General features: G+C 34.8%; 1 protein-coding gene across 1 annotated transcript in view; it reads left to right on the top strand.

The window, feature by feature from the left end:
- LOC147074639 (uncharacterized) overlaps nt 1-18,328 on the top strand; it is a 277,840-nt gene that overhangs the window by 238,165 nt on the left and 21,347 nt on the right. Inside the window, exons 3-5 of the mRNA XM_085943741.1 lie at nt 10,498-10,878; nt 13,422-13,705; nt 15,553-15,653. Coding sequence (XP_085799867.1) covers nt 10,503-10,878; nt 13,422-13,705; nt 15,553-15,653 — 761 coding nt within the window. The 5' untranslated portion in view covers nt 10,498-10,502. The remainder of the gene's footprint in view (nt 1-10,497; nt 10,879-13,421; nt 13,706-15,552; nt 15,654-18,328) is intronic.

The raw sequence follows: 18,328 nt of genomic DNA, 5'->3' as shown, positions 1-18,328 counted from the left end.
CACATCTCAAACTGTGTGGCATGTCATCAACGACTGCCCTATACTAGAAAGGGAGCGATGGACTCTCAGGACTCTATGTAGACAACATAATCACGAAATTGACCTCCAAAAGCCTCACGAAGCACTAAGCAATAGAACAACACAAGAACACTACACAAAATATTTAATCCTGGCCATAAAGAAAATTAAAGATATAAATGGAGGCACCTAATTAGCCCCACATCAATGCAACTAACCCACCCAACCACCTTGTACGAAAAAGCAAGGGTATGGTTATTATAAAAAAAAAAAAAAAATATTTTACCAAATATTATTTTTCGACTGTCTGACGTGCCGAGCACTTTTTCATACGGAAAAAATGTTTTTAAGAATTCTATTAAAAAAGTTTAAAAATTACTAGGCATATTATGTATCTTTTATCCTTTGATTTTTTCTTTCTTTCTTTGATTACTTTCCTTGAAAAAGAGGTCGTGGGAGAATTTTAACCACGATTCGTTCACGCTTCCCCGCCGCCTGTTGAGGTTAGTGCAATAATATTATATGTGATGGATAAAGCGTGAGGATCGAACTATATAATTAAACGTAATGCTTATTCTTGAAGAGTATTTGCCTGCTTTTTTTAGCGATCTGTTATTTATGCATGAATTTCGTCATTTCTGTTGCCGCATCGATCGGTAAATAATATTGGTGAAAATATTATTAAAAACCGAAGAAAATATGAACGGCTATGTTGTCATTATGTTTTAATATTGTATAAATACTTGTATTTTTATTTGTAAAACGAATATATTTTTAAAATTATTTTATTAATGTATTTTTTCTCTTCAAAATAAAATATTCGCGTGCCATGCAAAATCATCTCGCGTGCCATATGTTCGCCATCCCTGCCTTATACTATACGATATGATTGCAATTATTATTTAGTTATATACCTATTTTCTTATCTTTCCCTTGTATTACGGTGGTTTTATATTACGTATTTTTAAGTGTTTTATTTAGACGTGAATTTGACCTCAATGTTATACGGCTATCGTTTGCCGATACAACATTTCGCGGTAAGCTGTGGATACGGCCAATTGCATATTATGCAAAAATGTGCTGCATAGGATATATTATGGCCGCATGCTAAAACGACATAATATGGACCTGTGAAATTTCGTCAAAAAATAATTTATCTCCACATTGAATGACTTGCACTACCATACCCTAAGCAGGGATGGCGAACCTTTTTATGTAAGCGTGCCAAAATTTCCCAAATATTATTTTTCGACAATCTGGCGTGCCGAGCAGTTTTTTATTAGGAAAAATGAAAAGGTAGTTTTTAAGAATTCTATTAAAAAAGTTTAAAAAATACAAGTGAGTTCTTGAGATTCTATCTTTTAACGTGTTTCTAGCCGAAAGCATGAGTATCTTTTATTTTTCGGATATTTTTTTCCCTTGTTTTCAAAATTTTCAATTTTCGCGGGAGAATTTAAACCACGCTTCTTTCATTTATTCTCCATAATTGAACGGTTTTCCATTTTCACTGTGTGCCAGAATTACTACTACTAGCTTCAGTATGTTTTCGTTTCTTATTTTTGGTACAACCATTTTTGTGAGTAGCAATGAAATTGTTTGTATTTGTGTATTACTTAGCCTGGTTTTGTACACACAAATTGGCACCAGAATTACTCCGATCGGCATGAGGCATTCTCTCGTTACAGTGGTTTTAAACATTGTAAATCTATCAAAATCAGAGGTTCGCCGTGCGGTTTCCTTCGCCGCCTGATGAGGTTAGTGCGGTAATATTATGCGTGATACATAAAGCTTACGGACAAACCTATGAAATTATATATTGACATTAAACGTAATGCTTATTCTTGAAGAGTATTTGCCTTCTGCGATCTGTCAATTAATTATGCATGAGTTTCGTCGTTTCCGTTTGCGCATCGATTGGTAAATATTACTGGTTATATATTATTTTTTTAATAATATTCAAAACCACACACCCATTAAAACCCACAGGTGGCACGCGTGCCATAGGTTCGCCATCTCTGATATAAGGAGTTTTTTTGAAAGAAAATACCGAATTGCTAGTATTTCGGAAAAAAAAAACCAGTTAATATTTTTTACAAACAAATTCATTCAGACAGACGCGCACACAGAAATTTGGTTTGGGGTCCATTTCCAAAAAAATATCAACAATATTTTTTTTTGATTTTTTAATAATATACTAATTCCGTTGACTTTTCAATTTACCGTCATCACCCCGTTTACTATCTACCCATATATTTCCGGGTATATTCCTCATACCAAGACAATCCGCTATCAGCGATAACTACGTGTGCTCATCTACGAATTGCATCCACACGTGGCTATCGAATGCGTGTCCCCTAACAATCATAATTGTTAGGATCATTAATGTCCATTTATGTCGTCCGCACCGTCTTGTCTCTTGTCATAATATTGAAGCAAACATTGGATGCCTCAGATGGTTTCGCCAATTAAAGAGTTCCTTTGACACAGGCCTTTCGTATCGTATAATACTAATATCAAAGTCAGTCATCATATCAGTCAAATCCGCGTCACCATCCTCGAACATGAAGTCGTCAAGAAGACGAACATGTTATATTCTATTTATACTATTTTCCTTTCGATAATTCGTCAAATGATTGTTTCCCGACTGCCTTTCTTAAAGGCATGCTTTCTTTTCACTCTCTTGAATCTCTTAGGTCTCTTTTGCTCTTGAAACACTTTTGCCTGTTATCGCTAGGGATGGTTTCCAATCCTGGTGTCCTAATGAATTTGAATTTACATGTGCCTGTCAATTACCTACGTGGTCGCAGCCATGATTTAATCTGGATCGCAACGGTTTTCTTCGTGTCGGGCACCATTAGCGAGGGGTGCAAGACTAGTCAATGCGCTGCCCAAAGACGTATACATTTTCGGTGACGTGCTATATATTTTGTTTTCAAAATTTTATTTTTATGTAGGTATAAAATTGTACTTAACGGCCCATATGCTCAGCGTAGGTCAAAATGTAGCTTTTCTGGTATTTTCAGAGCATAGCCCTAGAGATTCCTTAAACGTTGTAGATAATCTATTTACATAATTTTGAAGCCTTATTATCCTTTATATTTATTTTAAACATTTGATGACTGAATAAAGTATTTTTATTACATAAAATAATATTCTTTTAAACCTCTCGCTCTAATGTTTTAGAATATAATCATATTTCATTACATCCATGTGCAGTGGTGTTAAGATTTTTTAGATTTATTAATTTTTAAACGCATTTACAAAACCATTAGTAAAATCAATGTTAACATTATATAGTGACATATTTACGATAAAAAAATATATTTTATAATCTTTGTGATCCTATAATTTGACAAGAATTTATTTTATTATTCAAAAAATGGGCACGATTAACACATTTGAATGTAATTCTAAAGATACCGATATAAGCTATGTCTTCGACCATTCAAATGTGATAAACATCCTACGAATAATGATTGGAATAAAGTAGTATTTTTTTGAAATACGCCATTTCTATTGGCATTTCCCATTGGTTAAGCTACAACATACGGCCGTAGCCATACATTGAAAAACGATAAATGAAGTAGGGAGTAAGGTCATGGTAACGCTTGTGTTGGAACATGTACCATTTTTAAAAAAAATATTTTTTTCGTACTAGTTTAGTCGTTTAGGTACAGACAGCCCTTAAGTATTTATGTTTTTTTATTTTATTTTATTTTATTTTATTATTATTATTATTTTATAATATTTTCTCTTCTTCGTGAGGGTTATATTTGTTATAATGTAAATCTCATGTTGAGAAACGTCTTGAATTTAGATTTCTTATGTCCACAATGTTTTGTTTTCTTAAATAAATAAATTCTATTTACCTGAATAATTAGTATTTTTTCGGAGGGTTCGGACTTGAAAACCCCCATTTGTGTGCGCGCCTGTTAACAATAATTATATTATATAGATTAAATTTTGTTCCTTAACCCACCAAAGCCCGGTGGTAGTAAGCTTTTTAATCTTTATCCACACGCGGTTGTTTCGAAATTGTTCGTTCATAATTCGGTAGGGCTATGCGAGTATCACGCGTGTCCCTTTTTAATTGCACGTCAAATATAAATTAATTACGGGCGTGTGGTCTGCGGGGGGTTAAGCGACTAATCTGCCATGGCTAGATGAGCTGTTTTGAATTTCAGATATTTCGTCGCCGGATAAAATAATTTAGGTTTTTATTCTATTAATATTGACAACGATGTCGTTTTTCAGCATCAAAGTATATCTTGTGATGTATGTATAATAAGTGAGATCAGCTTTTCGAATTTATTATAGGGCAAAAGAAACTGGAGAGTATCTTAACTAATAATGGTTTTGGAACAAATAAAATATTAAAACTACGGCACTGTCGTGTGATTGAAGTAAAGCAGGCAATTGTACATTCTCTCTTAAGCCTCGATGACATTTAGCTACTTTACAAGCTGCTTATCAGTGAGTTTAAAAGCGGGCGAGTCAGCTAGTGCGATTGTGATGATGACACACAAAACTTTCCACTCGCTCAGAAGCCAACAAGCTAGCGTGTCGAAACCGTCATTTTTCGTACTATTTTGACAGGACGTATTGAGTAGTTCGTTTTTTTACTGGGAGGTCGCCACTATCGCTCTACTGCCCAGACGCATATCGGCCCACACGCCAGCACGTAGCGTGTAAAGTAGCCCGGCTTTCAACTTTTCTCGGTAGATTGTTTACAATCTGCTTGTTAGCTAATTAGATGGTGGCGCTTGGTGGCGGTTTTAGCAGTGGACTGTAATTTGAGGGTGATGATGGTTGGTGGATTACGGATCTAGGGGGAAGGGGGTTACACAGGATGCCAGATACTAACCTTTATGTTGAGAAGGCTGGCACACGCACTGGTAAACGGACGGTACACTTTTGATGGATGATATTATTATGAGGTTGATGAATGATGATGATAAGTTCAGGATGGATGATATAGACGTGACGTTCACTCAAACCGTAACAGATTTAGTGCAATGAAGGTCGAACAGATACGTTTTGTCTGAGTCACTCTATGGTTAACGACGGCTTAGCTGTGACAAACTCGCACACGACCGCTTTTTTGATGTCACTCGAGCTAATTGAATGTTGTTCAATCACGGACGCCTGGTGACCCGTAATTGCTCGTCGTCTGGTCTTGTAACAATAATAAATAAGGGATTTAGATGTAGGTGGAAAGAAAGGAATAAAGGCTAGCATATTTGGCCCAACCAATACTAACTAATAATTATTATAAACGGCCGAACGTTGTTGGTACCAATCGATTCACAATTCATACGTGGCAGCAAAGTGAGATATTTAAAAAAAAATTGAATTTTAAATTACAGCAACATGACGAATTTCCCGAGCACACATAATTTCCCAAGCGATCAAGCCTGTGCTATATGAATAGGTATTATAAATATCGCTAAGTTTTTTTGATACTTACTTTTAACGCGTTGGTACATCAATCATACTCTGAATTTACTTGCCTTTGTTGCATGACAGGCAGGAGTCTGTGTTTACTTTACCAGGGCTCTAATTGATTTTTGATACTGAGAAGAATGATAAACCCATTTTTTAAAAGAGTAATTATTATTATATCGCCGTCTACCAGAAAACGGGAATGGTTAATTAATTAATTAGGTATACATAACTTGAAAACACCTCAGATATATACCCAACAGAAAAAAATACGATGCTCGACGGGATTTGAACCCGTATAACCACTGGTATCGCGCCAACTGTGCATTAGCCAATTATGCTACGAGCCTTCTATCTAATTACGACAATTTAAACTAGTAGATTGCTTATCAAATTGAATTATTATTGACTATCGGTTTTTGTGTATTAAATCAAGGAATATTAATTACCTTAATTACTAATCGACGCCCGGCTCTCGCCAAATATGTTATAACGTCTAGGTACTTGAACTTGCTAACAATTTTTAATAAACCATTTCTTTTATTCAACGAGTAATTCATAATATTTTGAGAATGTAATATTCCATATATTGATCATACATAACCTGAAAATACCTCAAATACTGAATAAAAATTAAATTGATTACAAATTATAAATTTAAGACATTCACAACATGCCATTTAAATACAAAGAAACAGTCTAAGAAAGAAGTACTAAAACAAAAATATAGTTTTTAAAGCATGGAAGCACACCGAATGAGCTAAGTGGACTGTATTTTATGAATTTAAAAACAACGTCCACCTATCTATACTCATGCTCACGTAAGTGGAATATATCAAAATCCGAAGCGATTTGGTTGAACAGAGTTATTGCCCTCCCAATTGCCATCACCAATGGCAGGTTAGATAATAGTATGAAATGTTAAGAATGAAAAAATACAATAATTGTTCATTCAAATTACCCTATTTTCACATTTCGTTATACTGTTCTATGTTAACATTCCAATAATTTACGTATTTAAAAAAATTGTAATACTTGCTAGCACTTTTGTTTAAATAATTACAAGCTAAAAAGAACTTTTTATATAAGTTTTAAAATTTTCTGTTGAATCATATAAACTTGACTTGACTTGGAATATACTGAAATGTCATTTTAACACTTCATATTGATTTCCATAGTAACGCACGTATATATTAATATTAATAATTTAGTTGCTAGGATCCATTTAGCAACTAATAATAGTTTTACTTTTTACGGATTTCTTCCGAAATAACTTTTCATACAAAACAGAATTAACTGAAAATGAAATCAATTCTACTTAAAGACGGCTAAAAGTATTAAAAAAATACATTGGCATCGCGTTCTGATATATTCTAAAAGTTTCAAATGTCTAGCTTGTCGGGAAGTTAGTTAAAAATCGATTGCAAGATTTGTACCGGACAAATAAGAATACGACCTAAGAAAAACGTTGTAATAAAATACCCTCCCCCTGCACTGCAGTCTTTTGGAACTGTGTTATTAAAGATACCGATCAGAAAAGTACAAATGAAATATAAAGTCATAAAATATTTATATATTACTTATACATATATAAAGCTTTTCTTTATTAGATTTCGCTGTGTGGACATAATATAGACATTATGATAATTTGAAAATTTATAACCGTGATGGTTTTACGGTTCCCCAAAATGGGTGGGGACCGTGGGGTCTCTCTAAATGTATTAAATTTATCGTCATTCGTTTTAGAGTGGCTTCTTTATAGAAATTGAAGAAGCCGTAAAAAGTAAATTTTCTGCAAACGCTATAAAAATGCGTCGGATTTAGGCTTTTTTCGATTACTTAGTTTCTTACCAAATTGAAGTGGAGATTTTGAACTTACTGAGCATGTCGACTGATAGATATTTGAACAGAATCACAGCATTGATAGAGTACCTATACGCTTCATAACTTTGCACTCCGGCTCTTGGATTAAAATGATGTAATATATTCTAAAATTATTTTTTTCACATGTATTATGTATTTATTTCTTTCTTTCTTTCTTTCGACCATGTCCGATTCTAATAGGATCATATGGGCCTCCACAGAGTAGAGAGGTTTGTATTAACAGATTTTGTTTTTTCCGAGAAATGGATGTCAGCCAATTGCTCAACCTACTAAGTCCATACCCTGACAGACACAAATTGAAAAACAACAATGTTATTACTACATAATATATTAAGGCCATGCATTAGTTGAGGCACGGTCTAAAAGATCGTTGCTAGGCGATGCGCGGATTGCGGGTCGCGGGTGCAAACGACGCCTGTCAAACGAAATATTATTTGTCATATAAATCCAACATACGTCCATTTTATGTTCTGTTTATTGTTCTATTAGTAACAATAATAATATATTCATTGACATGTTTTCTTTTTCAAGTAAATGGGTAACGTTTTTTAGTCATCTTTACACGATTTAAGAATTAATTCCCCCGACGCTATCACAAAACAAATTGATGTGTTCACAGCTCGACTTTCGCTCTCCGATTGGCAGCTAGTCCGAAATTTCGTCCGAAAACATATCAGTTTTCTTTTTAAAGTAAATGGGTAACGTTTTTAGTCATCTTTACACGATTTTAGAATTAATTGACCCGTCGCCATCATGCAGCAAAGTGACGTGTTTCTGTCTCGACATTCTCTCACTGAATGGCAGCGAGTCCAAAATTTCGTCGCGCCTACAGTTGACAATTATTTGGCGTTTCACTGATGCGTCACCTTAATACAAGTGAATATCATTTGATCTAATTTTATGCGAGGCAATCAGGCAAAGATGCATATCAGCATGGCCCCCACATTTTGAAGCGGGCCCCCAGGCTAGAATCTTTGGCGGCCCCCCTACCTATCGCTAAGGTTAAAGTCAGTGTGACGATCTACAGTTTTGTAATACAAATAGTGTTCAAGGTAAAATTTAGGGTATTTTATAGTGATTTAATACACCCACTTGCATTGTGGAGTTGTCGAATATCGATAAACAATAATCGAAAATTGCATCACACAAGTATCTACATATTTTGAAATGTTAGTATGCTTGAAGTGAAATAGCGCCGCATACGGCATTTTTACTATTAGTGTAATTTTGTGATGTGTGTTTATCTCACTTGGCTGGTCGATCAGCCACGCCGGGCCACCAGGCTAGAGCCCTGTCAGTCCCCTCCCCATTATGGGGGCCATGCGTATCAGTCTAGAAAAAAGTGCAAAGTTATAAAACGTATAGATACCCTACTAGTCAGTGTTGCCAACCGTACTATAATTATAGTATTTGTACTATAATTTTGGTCCGCGTACTATGTACGATATAAAACAGGTATAGTACGCCCAAAATACTATAATTTTGAATATCGGAAAAAATATTTAAAAAGTACTATAATTTCGATATTTTCGTTCGAGAAATTGGTGCAAAGTCCTATAATTTCGCAATATAAGAAGATTTGGAGAACTTGGGAAAAAAATTGCTCGAAAAACGTAAAAAAATCTCTTGACTTTGGTCGGAAGAGGTACCTAAATAAAAAGGGGTCTCGGAGTTTCTTAAATTATAAACAAAAAACGTATACATTTTCAGCAGATGACCACACGAAGTATATTTTTTCCCCAAATACTATAATTTTGGAGGCTCCATACTATAATTCCACTTTGAAAAGATGGCAACACTGCTACTAGTTGTCTTCCACTGTGGAAAAGTTCAACGTTTTAAGAATTTAGTGATAAAAATATTTTAATTTTAACAACAATCGTATACTTAAGTAGGTATATCACGAATTCGAAAACATAGCTTACAAATCTCTCGACAACACTATAATACATTATTTATTTTTGTTTTAAATCAGCGATTAAGGAATTCGGTGTTTTGGTTTTGCTACACTGTGGTTTTAAAACCACACGTTTCCTTCCTAATAGTCACTAATTACGCCTTGTTTATTTACACTGCAATATACGTTAGCTGCTAAAATATTGCTAAGTTTACCGCGCAAATGAATAGTATTGTAAATAATAAAATTCTCACGAGATGTGTTGGTGTTAATTAGTGTACTATACAGAAGACTAATGCTGAAATTACATTATGATCACGTCACGTACTGTCACATGCTGGTACGGTGACAGATGTTGTCCATCGTTTCATCATTCCGCAGAATATTTTAAATGATCACTATCTCTATAAATTCAATAATGGAGAGTGCTAACTCTAATGTATTAGTATTTTGAATTATTATTCATTCTTCATGTTAATTTCAATTAAGGTTAAACGTTAAAAGTACTTACGATATTGCATCCATAGATATTATTTATTATAGATAGATTTAGAAAATACATAGATTACATTCTTATAGAAAATACATTGTGCCAACAACTAAAAACAAAAAACACGCGATTTTAACGTGAGTCAAAAATGTGTAGGCATGTAGAAAATGATAAAAAAACGTTCATTGAATCATGCGGCTGTAGATGCAGTGTGGTACGCGTGAGATGACCTCATTGTTGTTCTGGTGATTTTGGCAGATTTTTTTAAACTGACAATGTTCGTTTAAACGCAGTGATTCTCAACGTGGGGCGCACTCCCCACCGGGTAAAATTTGAATGTTTTGGGAGGCAAAAAGGTCATCTTGAAAATCATTTGAAGAAGAAGCATAGCACAAGGATCCCACAAATTTTCTTCCGAGTTGTACATGTAACGTAATGTAATATACATATTTACTTACGAAAGTTAATTTAAAAATAGTATTGCCTATGTGCATTTTTTGTTTGAAGCAATTCATTTTTTTCAGAATTAGGTAACTACAAAATTTTGACGGGGGGGCATGGAGATTTTTGAAGCGTTGAAATGGGGCTTGGCAGAAAAAAAGGTTGGATGGGAGCATCAGCCTGATAACATTTTAAATACCAATAAAAACGACATTACATACTTTTTCCCGTAGCGGCAGCTAACTGTGACAGCACATAACGTGATCATAATAATATTCTTAGATATGTATTTATATCCATTTACTTACTGTGTTTTCTGTTGCAGATATCATGGACATTCCACCAGCAGTTTCTAAACAGCTTCAAGCAATGCTACCAGCCTCGTACGCGAACGAGATAACCTCATTCGCTTTCGTTCCTGATTTTCCCGACTGGCCGGGAAAACCCGATTTGATCGCCACTACCAAGCTGGGAGAATTGGTCGAGCTGAGAGATCGCAGGGTAATCGAAACTTGCTCGTTTTTATCGAACACACAGCCGAAGCGGATCGCTTTACACTACGGAAATAAATTCGCGGGGATTCCTAGCTATATCGTCACGTGCGAGGGGGAAGTTTTAATTTTCGCAAAAGTTGACGGAGGGCTGCGAGTTGTTAAAAAGTTTACGGATGTCTCTAAACTTGTCGTCGATGACGTCAATTCAACAGGTAAACTATACGCATTAATTAAAATATATATATCAAAGGTATCACACACACATCCCATAACATTATTAACACGTTATTTTTTCCCATAGGTAATTAAAATACCTTAAACCGACTACAAACATAACTGCATACCTACTGAAGTAGGTACCTATACATGACAGTCATAATACTCATATAGCATCTACACCAGGCAGTGGCGCACCCATTGTGGGGGGGGGGGGGGGCGAAGGGGCCCTGGTTGATGTTTTTAATTTTAAGCACGATTCCAGGTTCTCATCAATAAGACGACTTCCCAATTGACTCTTGATTTTCTCTCTTAGAAATCTCTTTACTAACAACAAAACATGCAATATTATCATTGTTGGAAGATTGTATTCAGTAATTAAATACAGAACTTGATTATTCTTGACTCTTTTAAAGTTCCTCAACTGCTTTCTTCCTTGCATCACCGACAGGATATTTAGTGCTAAATGACGCGACGTTAGTTGTAAAGTGTCCCTCCAAATTTGACTTCGTGTTATGCGCCAATTTTTCCCGACAAATAATACAGATCGATAGGCCATTTAAGTTTTGAATAAACGTGAAAGTCTCGGTCCATTCAACTTTAAATTCACGGTTTTCGTCATCCGTTTTTCTTTGCTTCTTCTTTGTAGCGATCTCAAATAGGACAGAGGGCATTTGTGGCAGAGCCACACTCAAGGGGCCAAAGAGCCACAAGTGGCTCGCGAGCCGCGGTTTGCCTACCACTGCTCTAGACCAAGTGGGTGGCACAGCCGATATTATTTGAGTAATATTTTAGCATAGTAGGCGCACACGTCCAGCATGGTCGCTGTTATTCACTTCCAATCCGCCAGTCGCTGATGACACGCTTAACGGTTACAGCCAATATGCCTCAAATTTAATAAAAACTAGGAGAAACTGTACAAATATACCGCCGTGTATTGTGAAGATATGTAAAAATAATATATATAGAAGAAAAAGAGCCTATGGGACTAATTTAGATTCTCCTCCTTGGGCTCTCCCCAATATTAAATCCTGAGTGCGCCACTGACACCAGTGGTACCCAACCCAAATCGTTCGATGGGTTAAAAAAAATATTACTGAGCTTAGGTGAGCCACACATATAAAAAAATAAAACAAAGAACTTTTTCAAAATATTTTATTACCCTATAATTAATGTGACACTTGTTTTTGTATATTGTTTGATATCTTTTTCATATTGACCGGTAATTTAGCAGACGCGCATCACAGTTGATTGGTCGTGTTTTCATCGAGCAACCTGCTGCGACACTTCGTTTTTACTACATTTAATTTCGAAAAGAACGATTCGCAGCGATATGTAGTCCCAAATACTGCTGAAATGCACATTGCCAGTTGTTTTAATTTTGGAATGTCATCTTCGAGGATATATTTCTGATAAAACTAAAGCTTATTCCCTTCGAACATGCACTATAGCTCTATGCTTCATTGCAGTTCTGTTAGCTCCATTTGTCAATTTGGAGGCGCTGATTCCAATGGGATTAATACTATTTTGAACATTTCCTCATACTTTGGATTCCATGATTTCAAAGTCTAATGAATACAACGTTTTAAAAATATCAAGAAATATTTCCAAACCAAGTAAATATTATATCAATTGAAAAGCTGTACCCTAGAAATTTATTACAAAAACTAGGTTTTCATACATAGGACAGCGCCAATCATCCAGACTAGGGAATCCAATCCCGAGCCAAAATTCTGATCCCGGGATTTCGGGATTACAATTTGACAATCCCGGGATCCCGGGACTGGTCCCGGGATTGGCATTTTTTCCATTGTTAATATAAAAATTTTATATTTACAAATAACATTGATAAAATCGGTCAAAAATAAATCTATACTATTTAAGACATTTATTGTTAATATTGCATACGTTCAATCTTGGAAATACACAAGTTTAACGGAGTAAATAATATTGTAATTTAAATAATAATGTAAATTTAATAGGAGATGGCTGTTTCTGATAGTAAAGACTTAATGAATGGATTATCGAGATTTAAAATAGTAAAGCAAATAATCATGTTGTACTTATGTCCTTTCCGCTTCATAAATCTAATTAGTCAGACAAATATGAAACTGCCGTAAAACGTATGATATCATGGTGGAATTACTTTGTTAAAAGGGCGAAGCATTGTTTTTTTTCCAATCTTTCCATTTTTAATAATTTATGTTAAAAAATAAAATGAATCGACAACCTACACATGGGTATAAATCAAGCTTCATTCAAACTCAGTTTATTTCTAATGTAGTTATTTTTATTAAAAGTATTTTTTCTGTTATATTTTCGCTTTTATTTTATTATCTATAAAAATTGATAAAAAAATCAATCCCGAAATCCCGGGATTATGTTTATCAATCCCGGGATTCATAGGTATTGAAAATAGCTCGGGATCCCGGGATTGGAATCCCTAATCCAGACGTCTCAGGTGGTTTACGGGTACACATTAACCAAGATAAGGCAGGTAGAAAACCATTTTTTAATTAGTAGGTATTTCTTTCGATAGGTGAATCAAGCATAAGAATGTGGATGCACGATGAAGCGATACCAACTGTTTTGGACAACGACACTTTCGAAGTTTTAGCCGATGACAACTTCGCGAGTGAAGAAATGTTCAGCCAAGATGATGAAAAGTTAGCATCGCTGCTGAGGAACAAACTGTCGGAGGCCAGACTGAATACTGCGAAGAATCAGAAGATTTATGAGGAAAGACGAAGATTCAGGCAGAAGATTTCGCATGTTGTTGCTGAAGACGCCAGATACGAAATAGATGACGTCACTTCAAATACGGTAAGCTACAGAGTTCAATAATCACTATTATTGTAGGTACGAGTACCTAATAGGTATGATACATTACATCAAAATCACATGTTGTTATTTTTCAAGGCATGTATATTTGGATGCAGTGCACTTCCAATTAATGCTATTCTGTAAGCCACCGGCCGCCAATGATCAATACATTAGCTTGTTACGTACACACATACTTCCTTTTGTTTAAATTATTGAGAGTTAGAAAGGAATGACTAATAAACCAATCGTCGAAAAACCATACCATAGAAATACCCCCTATCGATGTGGGAGAGGGGTGTTGTCCGACTGGGGACCAATGTTTTGGATACTTTTGCTATTGAACAGCTACATCACTGAATCTGTATTTTAGGTACACGCAGGGTGTCCCAAACTATGTTTTGCGGAAACCTGGAATGGTTTTATAAGCTACGACGGCTTCAATGTTTAACTTTATATTGATTGACAGGCGAAGCAGGATTTTCTTATTATGCTGCGAAGTCAAAGTCCAAGAACAGCCTCAATGCCACACCATTATAATAATAAGAATTCAACTTTCTAATATTGTGGCTGATATCAAGAAGATTTGCATTTCAAGGACCCAAAATCATCGAAGTCATTAAGAACTTCATTCACTTATATTTTTACCACGTTTTTATTAGCTCGAATTCTTGTTTGTCCAGTACTAATTTTTTCTTGCGTGACTTCCCGATTAGCTAGACATTTGAAACTTTTAGAATATATCAGAACACGGTGACAATGCATTCCTTTAATACTTTTAGAAATTTTTAAGCAGAATTGAATTCATTTTGAGTTAATTCTGTTTTGAATGGAGAGTTATTATTGTTGGTTGCTATGTGGGTCCTAGCAATTAAATTATTAATATATACGTGCGTTACTATGGAAATCAATATGAAATGTCAAAATGACATTTCAGTATTCTATATTTATTCAGTATTTCTATCAAGTACAATAAAAAGTTTTTATTAATCACAGGATTGTCAAGTTTATATGATTCAACAGGAAATTTAAAAACGTGGTAGGTATATTAAAAGTTCTTTTTATCTTGTAATTATTATGTGTTAATTATTTATTGTTTTTTTCTCATTTTTTTTAAAAATTCAATTGATTATGGATAATATGGCGTCCTATGGTAGTTCGCAGTTCCATTTTTGGCCATTCTCCAGATAAGTTTGTAGGGTTGTATCTACTTCTTCTTCTGTCACGCCCGTGCGACAGATGCGCCTAGACTCTTCCCTACCATGCCTTGGCCAGCGTGATGGCCGCGTCACTGGCTTCAAATATATCGATGGTGCAGCTGGTTTCGAACAAGTGGACAGATAGAAGATATAACTATATAGTTTCTCAGTACTCGTAAATTGAATGCCCTTCAAATGATTAATTAATAATATCATATCGCACCCGGGGAATAATAGTGGCACAACTCGAAAAACTTGTTTTTGCAGGAGAGCAGTATGAATATTTTATTTTGGTGTGTTAAATCAGTTTTTTTAAATTTAATCTATAATAGCGTGAAGTTGGCACACTTGGGTCATCTCATTTTGAATGTTATCCGCAATAGTAATGGCACAATGATCGTTGTGCCACTATTTCTGCTTGAATTCAAGTAAAATGTTATACTATGATAATGATTAAAATGTTTTTAAGGCCACCGTTATATTTTTAAGAATTATGCCGCTATTTGTGCGTATAGAAATGATATCTTGGAACATTTCTGCATACTTATCTCAAAAATGACAAATTTTGACTTGTGCCACTATTATCCCCGGGTGCGATATATACATATAATTTAATAATATTTAATTCAATCGATTTCCTATTCATTTTAGGAGCTGACCCGTTTCGACAAACTTTTAGTAGGAAACGTGTGGCAAAGAGTTACCAATGGCAAATGGATTGTTGGATTTATCATCGAAAATCTAACAGACAGGTATATTATAAAATCAATATTAATTTATTTGAATGTTATCATGTAGATAGTGTGTGAATTTTGTTTAATTACGTAGGTATAAGATGCATGATAATGTATACTGAGATTTTAACAACATCCATGGCTTTATCTGATTGATGTTCTCTTAGGCATGCTACATAGTATAACCTAAAAATTAGATACTTTTCTGACTACGCGGTTAAATGAGTACTCTAACATTTCTGGTAGTTTTCCTCCTGATATTCCGATTGGTTTTCCTCTAACAACTCTAACCAGCTGTCATTATTAATGCCAATTAGGATGGCAATAAATGTGTTTAAGAGCGGAATGCAGAAACATTTGTCATAACTAAAATTTCCTTAGCAGAAAACACTATACAGAAACATTGTCCTTAGTTAAGATCATGTTGTCTATGGTTCACCTCGTCTTAAACTTCGTTCGTTTTTTCTATTGAAAATAATACCATATTTAAAAATTCTCTTTCCTATAGTTTAGGTAAATTATTTTGTAATTGTTAAACGATGACAAAAATATGACAACTGCACTTTATAAATGCAATAACTATAAATACATAATTAATTATAATACTCTTATGCTTCCGTTATCAGTCATTATACGTGATTACACAGGCACCGCAAGATATTTTTTTAAAGATGGTAACACTAGCGTCAAGTGTCATTCTGTCTGGTATGTTGTATTTCTGCGGGCTGCCGTATAAAAAGTAAAATAATATTCTGGTCTAAGTACATGCCAAACGAATTAACACTATCTATATCCATATTGAGATAAATTGTTGAATGAATTTGAGTGTATGAACTGTTTTATAGACACACGCGTCAGTAGTAAATGGTAATACAGAAGGGGGCGTATTCATAACAAAAGTAGTCTATGGTTAAGGATTCCTAAACTCTTCAGTATAGTCTATAGTTAGGTCATCCTTTTCGGCAACTAATCCTTAAGATCGAAATATTGGATTCTGCGTTCCGCTCTAAGTAACTTATGTTATATATTCCACTTGAATACATAGCATAATATGTTACTTGAATACTTGCGTGGAATATACCAGGGCTTCGAACCGGAACTAAACTGAAAACCTGAAAAACCATTATTTTTGTACGAACTCAGTTTTTTCGGTTCGGTACATGTTCAAACACTCGCATTAACATTATCTTACTCCCCGCTTCAGCTGTCGTGACGCATCTCGTCATAATTTAAAAATTTATGACTACGCCCGTGCGGTGCACCATAACCATTGGTTTCGAAGCGTGGAACCGGGCTATCATACAAGTACCATAAATATAATATGTTCTAAAAATCTGAATTATGGCAGATAATAAATTTTTAACACAAATAAAAACATTTAAAAATTAACAGTCGGAGCTGAACCGAAAACCGAAAACCGAAAAAACCGTTATCTTTTTCGGAACGAAAACTGGAACCGTACTGAAATGAATTTGAATGGATAGAAAAAATCACCAGTGGTTGAATGAAACAACATAATTTTCATTTGTTTTATATTTAAGTATATTAAGTAAGTATACAGGTAGAATATCAAACTAATTAATAATGAAAATTCAAATGGATTTGTGTTTTGTACTATTCCATTCGAGTCGTTTTTTGCGACCCGGGTTTCGCCTTTCGGCATCTTCAGGCGCAGTGTACACTCACCAAAGGCAAACACACACTGACAACGAACACCCTTAACTTTAGCTTAATAAAAACGTTTTAAGGAAATAACGCGAGTAGACGCTCTTACCCCCGCATTTGGGGTAAGAGCATCTAGTTAAATTATTTCTCATAATTATTTACCAGTCAAAAAATATATCCACCTCAGGATAATATAATATTTTAAGTGCAACATTTTGATTGTTTATGGTGGTAAATTTCCTTAGTGCTCGGCCGTAGTGAATTGGCGGGCGCGGCGCGGCGGCGTCTTGCGAAACTCAAACGTATAACCGTGTGTATTTTGCCCTGAAAAAGACACTGTCTACGAACATTTCACACACGGTTATACGTTTGAGTTGCGCAAGACGCCGCCGCGCCGCCCCCGCGCGACCACTACGCTCTTGCACTTAGGGAACAGAAGATATTAAATAAAATCAAAAAAGTTGGGTAAGTACGGCATATGTAGCACTAGTGAGTGATGTGACTGTGGTAAAATAAAATAGGTAACTCGTTATTTTTAAAATATTTTATTTGCTGAATAATTTGAGATGTAGGTACAATGTAAAATTCAACATGTTCACAGGACATAATATGTTATAAAAAATGTTATTTTTGATTTTCATTGTACCTAATTACACAGTTGCCACCATCAAAACGCATTTTAAATATAATTTCTCCCCTTCGTCCTGTAGTACCAAAATTATATGCTCGTGGCCAATTTCGTATATATCCTCTACTTTAGGGTAGGGTATGACAAATTTTTCAAAATTTTTCCAATAAAATGTTTTTAACACTTTTTTGCAAGGCGTTTCACAAGTATTTCTTTTAGTTGACTCACTGGTGGAATTTAATGGAATATCAGCATTCCACATTTCATTAGTAATTACAACCCCTTCCTCCATTTGAACATCGTCAAGCAAATTGTTCTAATAATCTTCTTCGAATATAAGACCTTTACCTATAAAAATCGACAACATTTTCTTCTTCAGAAGAGGATTTTCATTCAGACT

This window comes from Rhyacophila brunnea, unplaced genomic scaffold (genome assembly GCF_057557595.1).
Source record: "Rhyacophila brunnea isolate RB1 unplaced genomic scaffold, BYU_Rbru_1.0 scaffold_16, whole genome shotgun sequence".
Lineage (NCBI taxonomy): Eukaryota > Metazoa > Arthropoda > Insecta > Trichoptera > Rhyacophilidae > Rhyacophila > Rhyacophila brunnea.
This window is presented reverse-complemented; position numbering and strand designations above follow the sequence as displayed.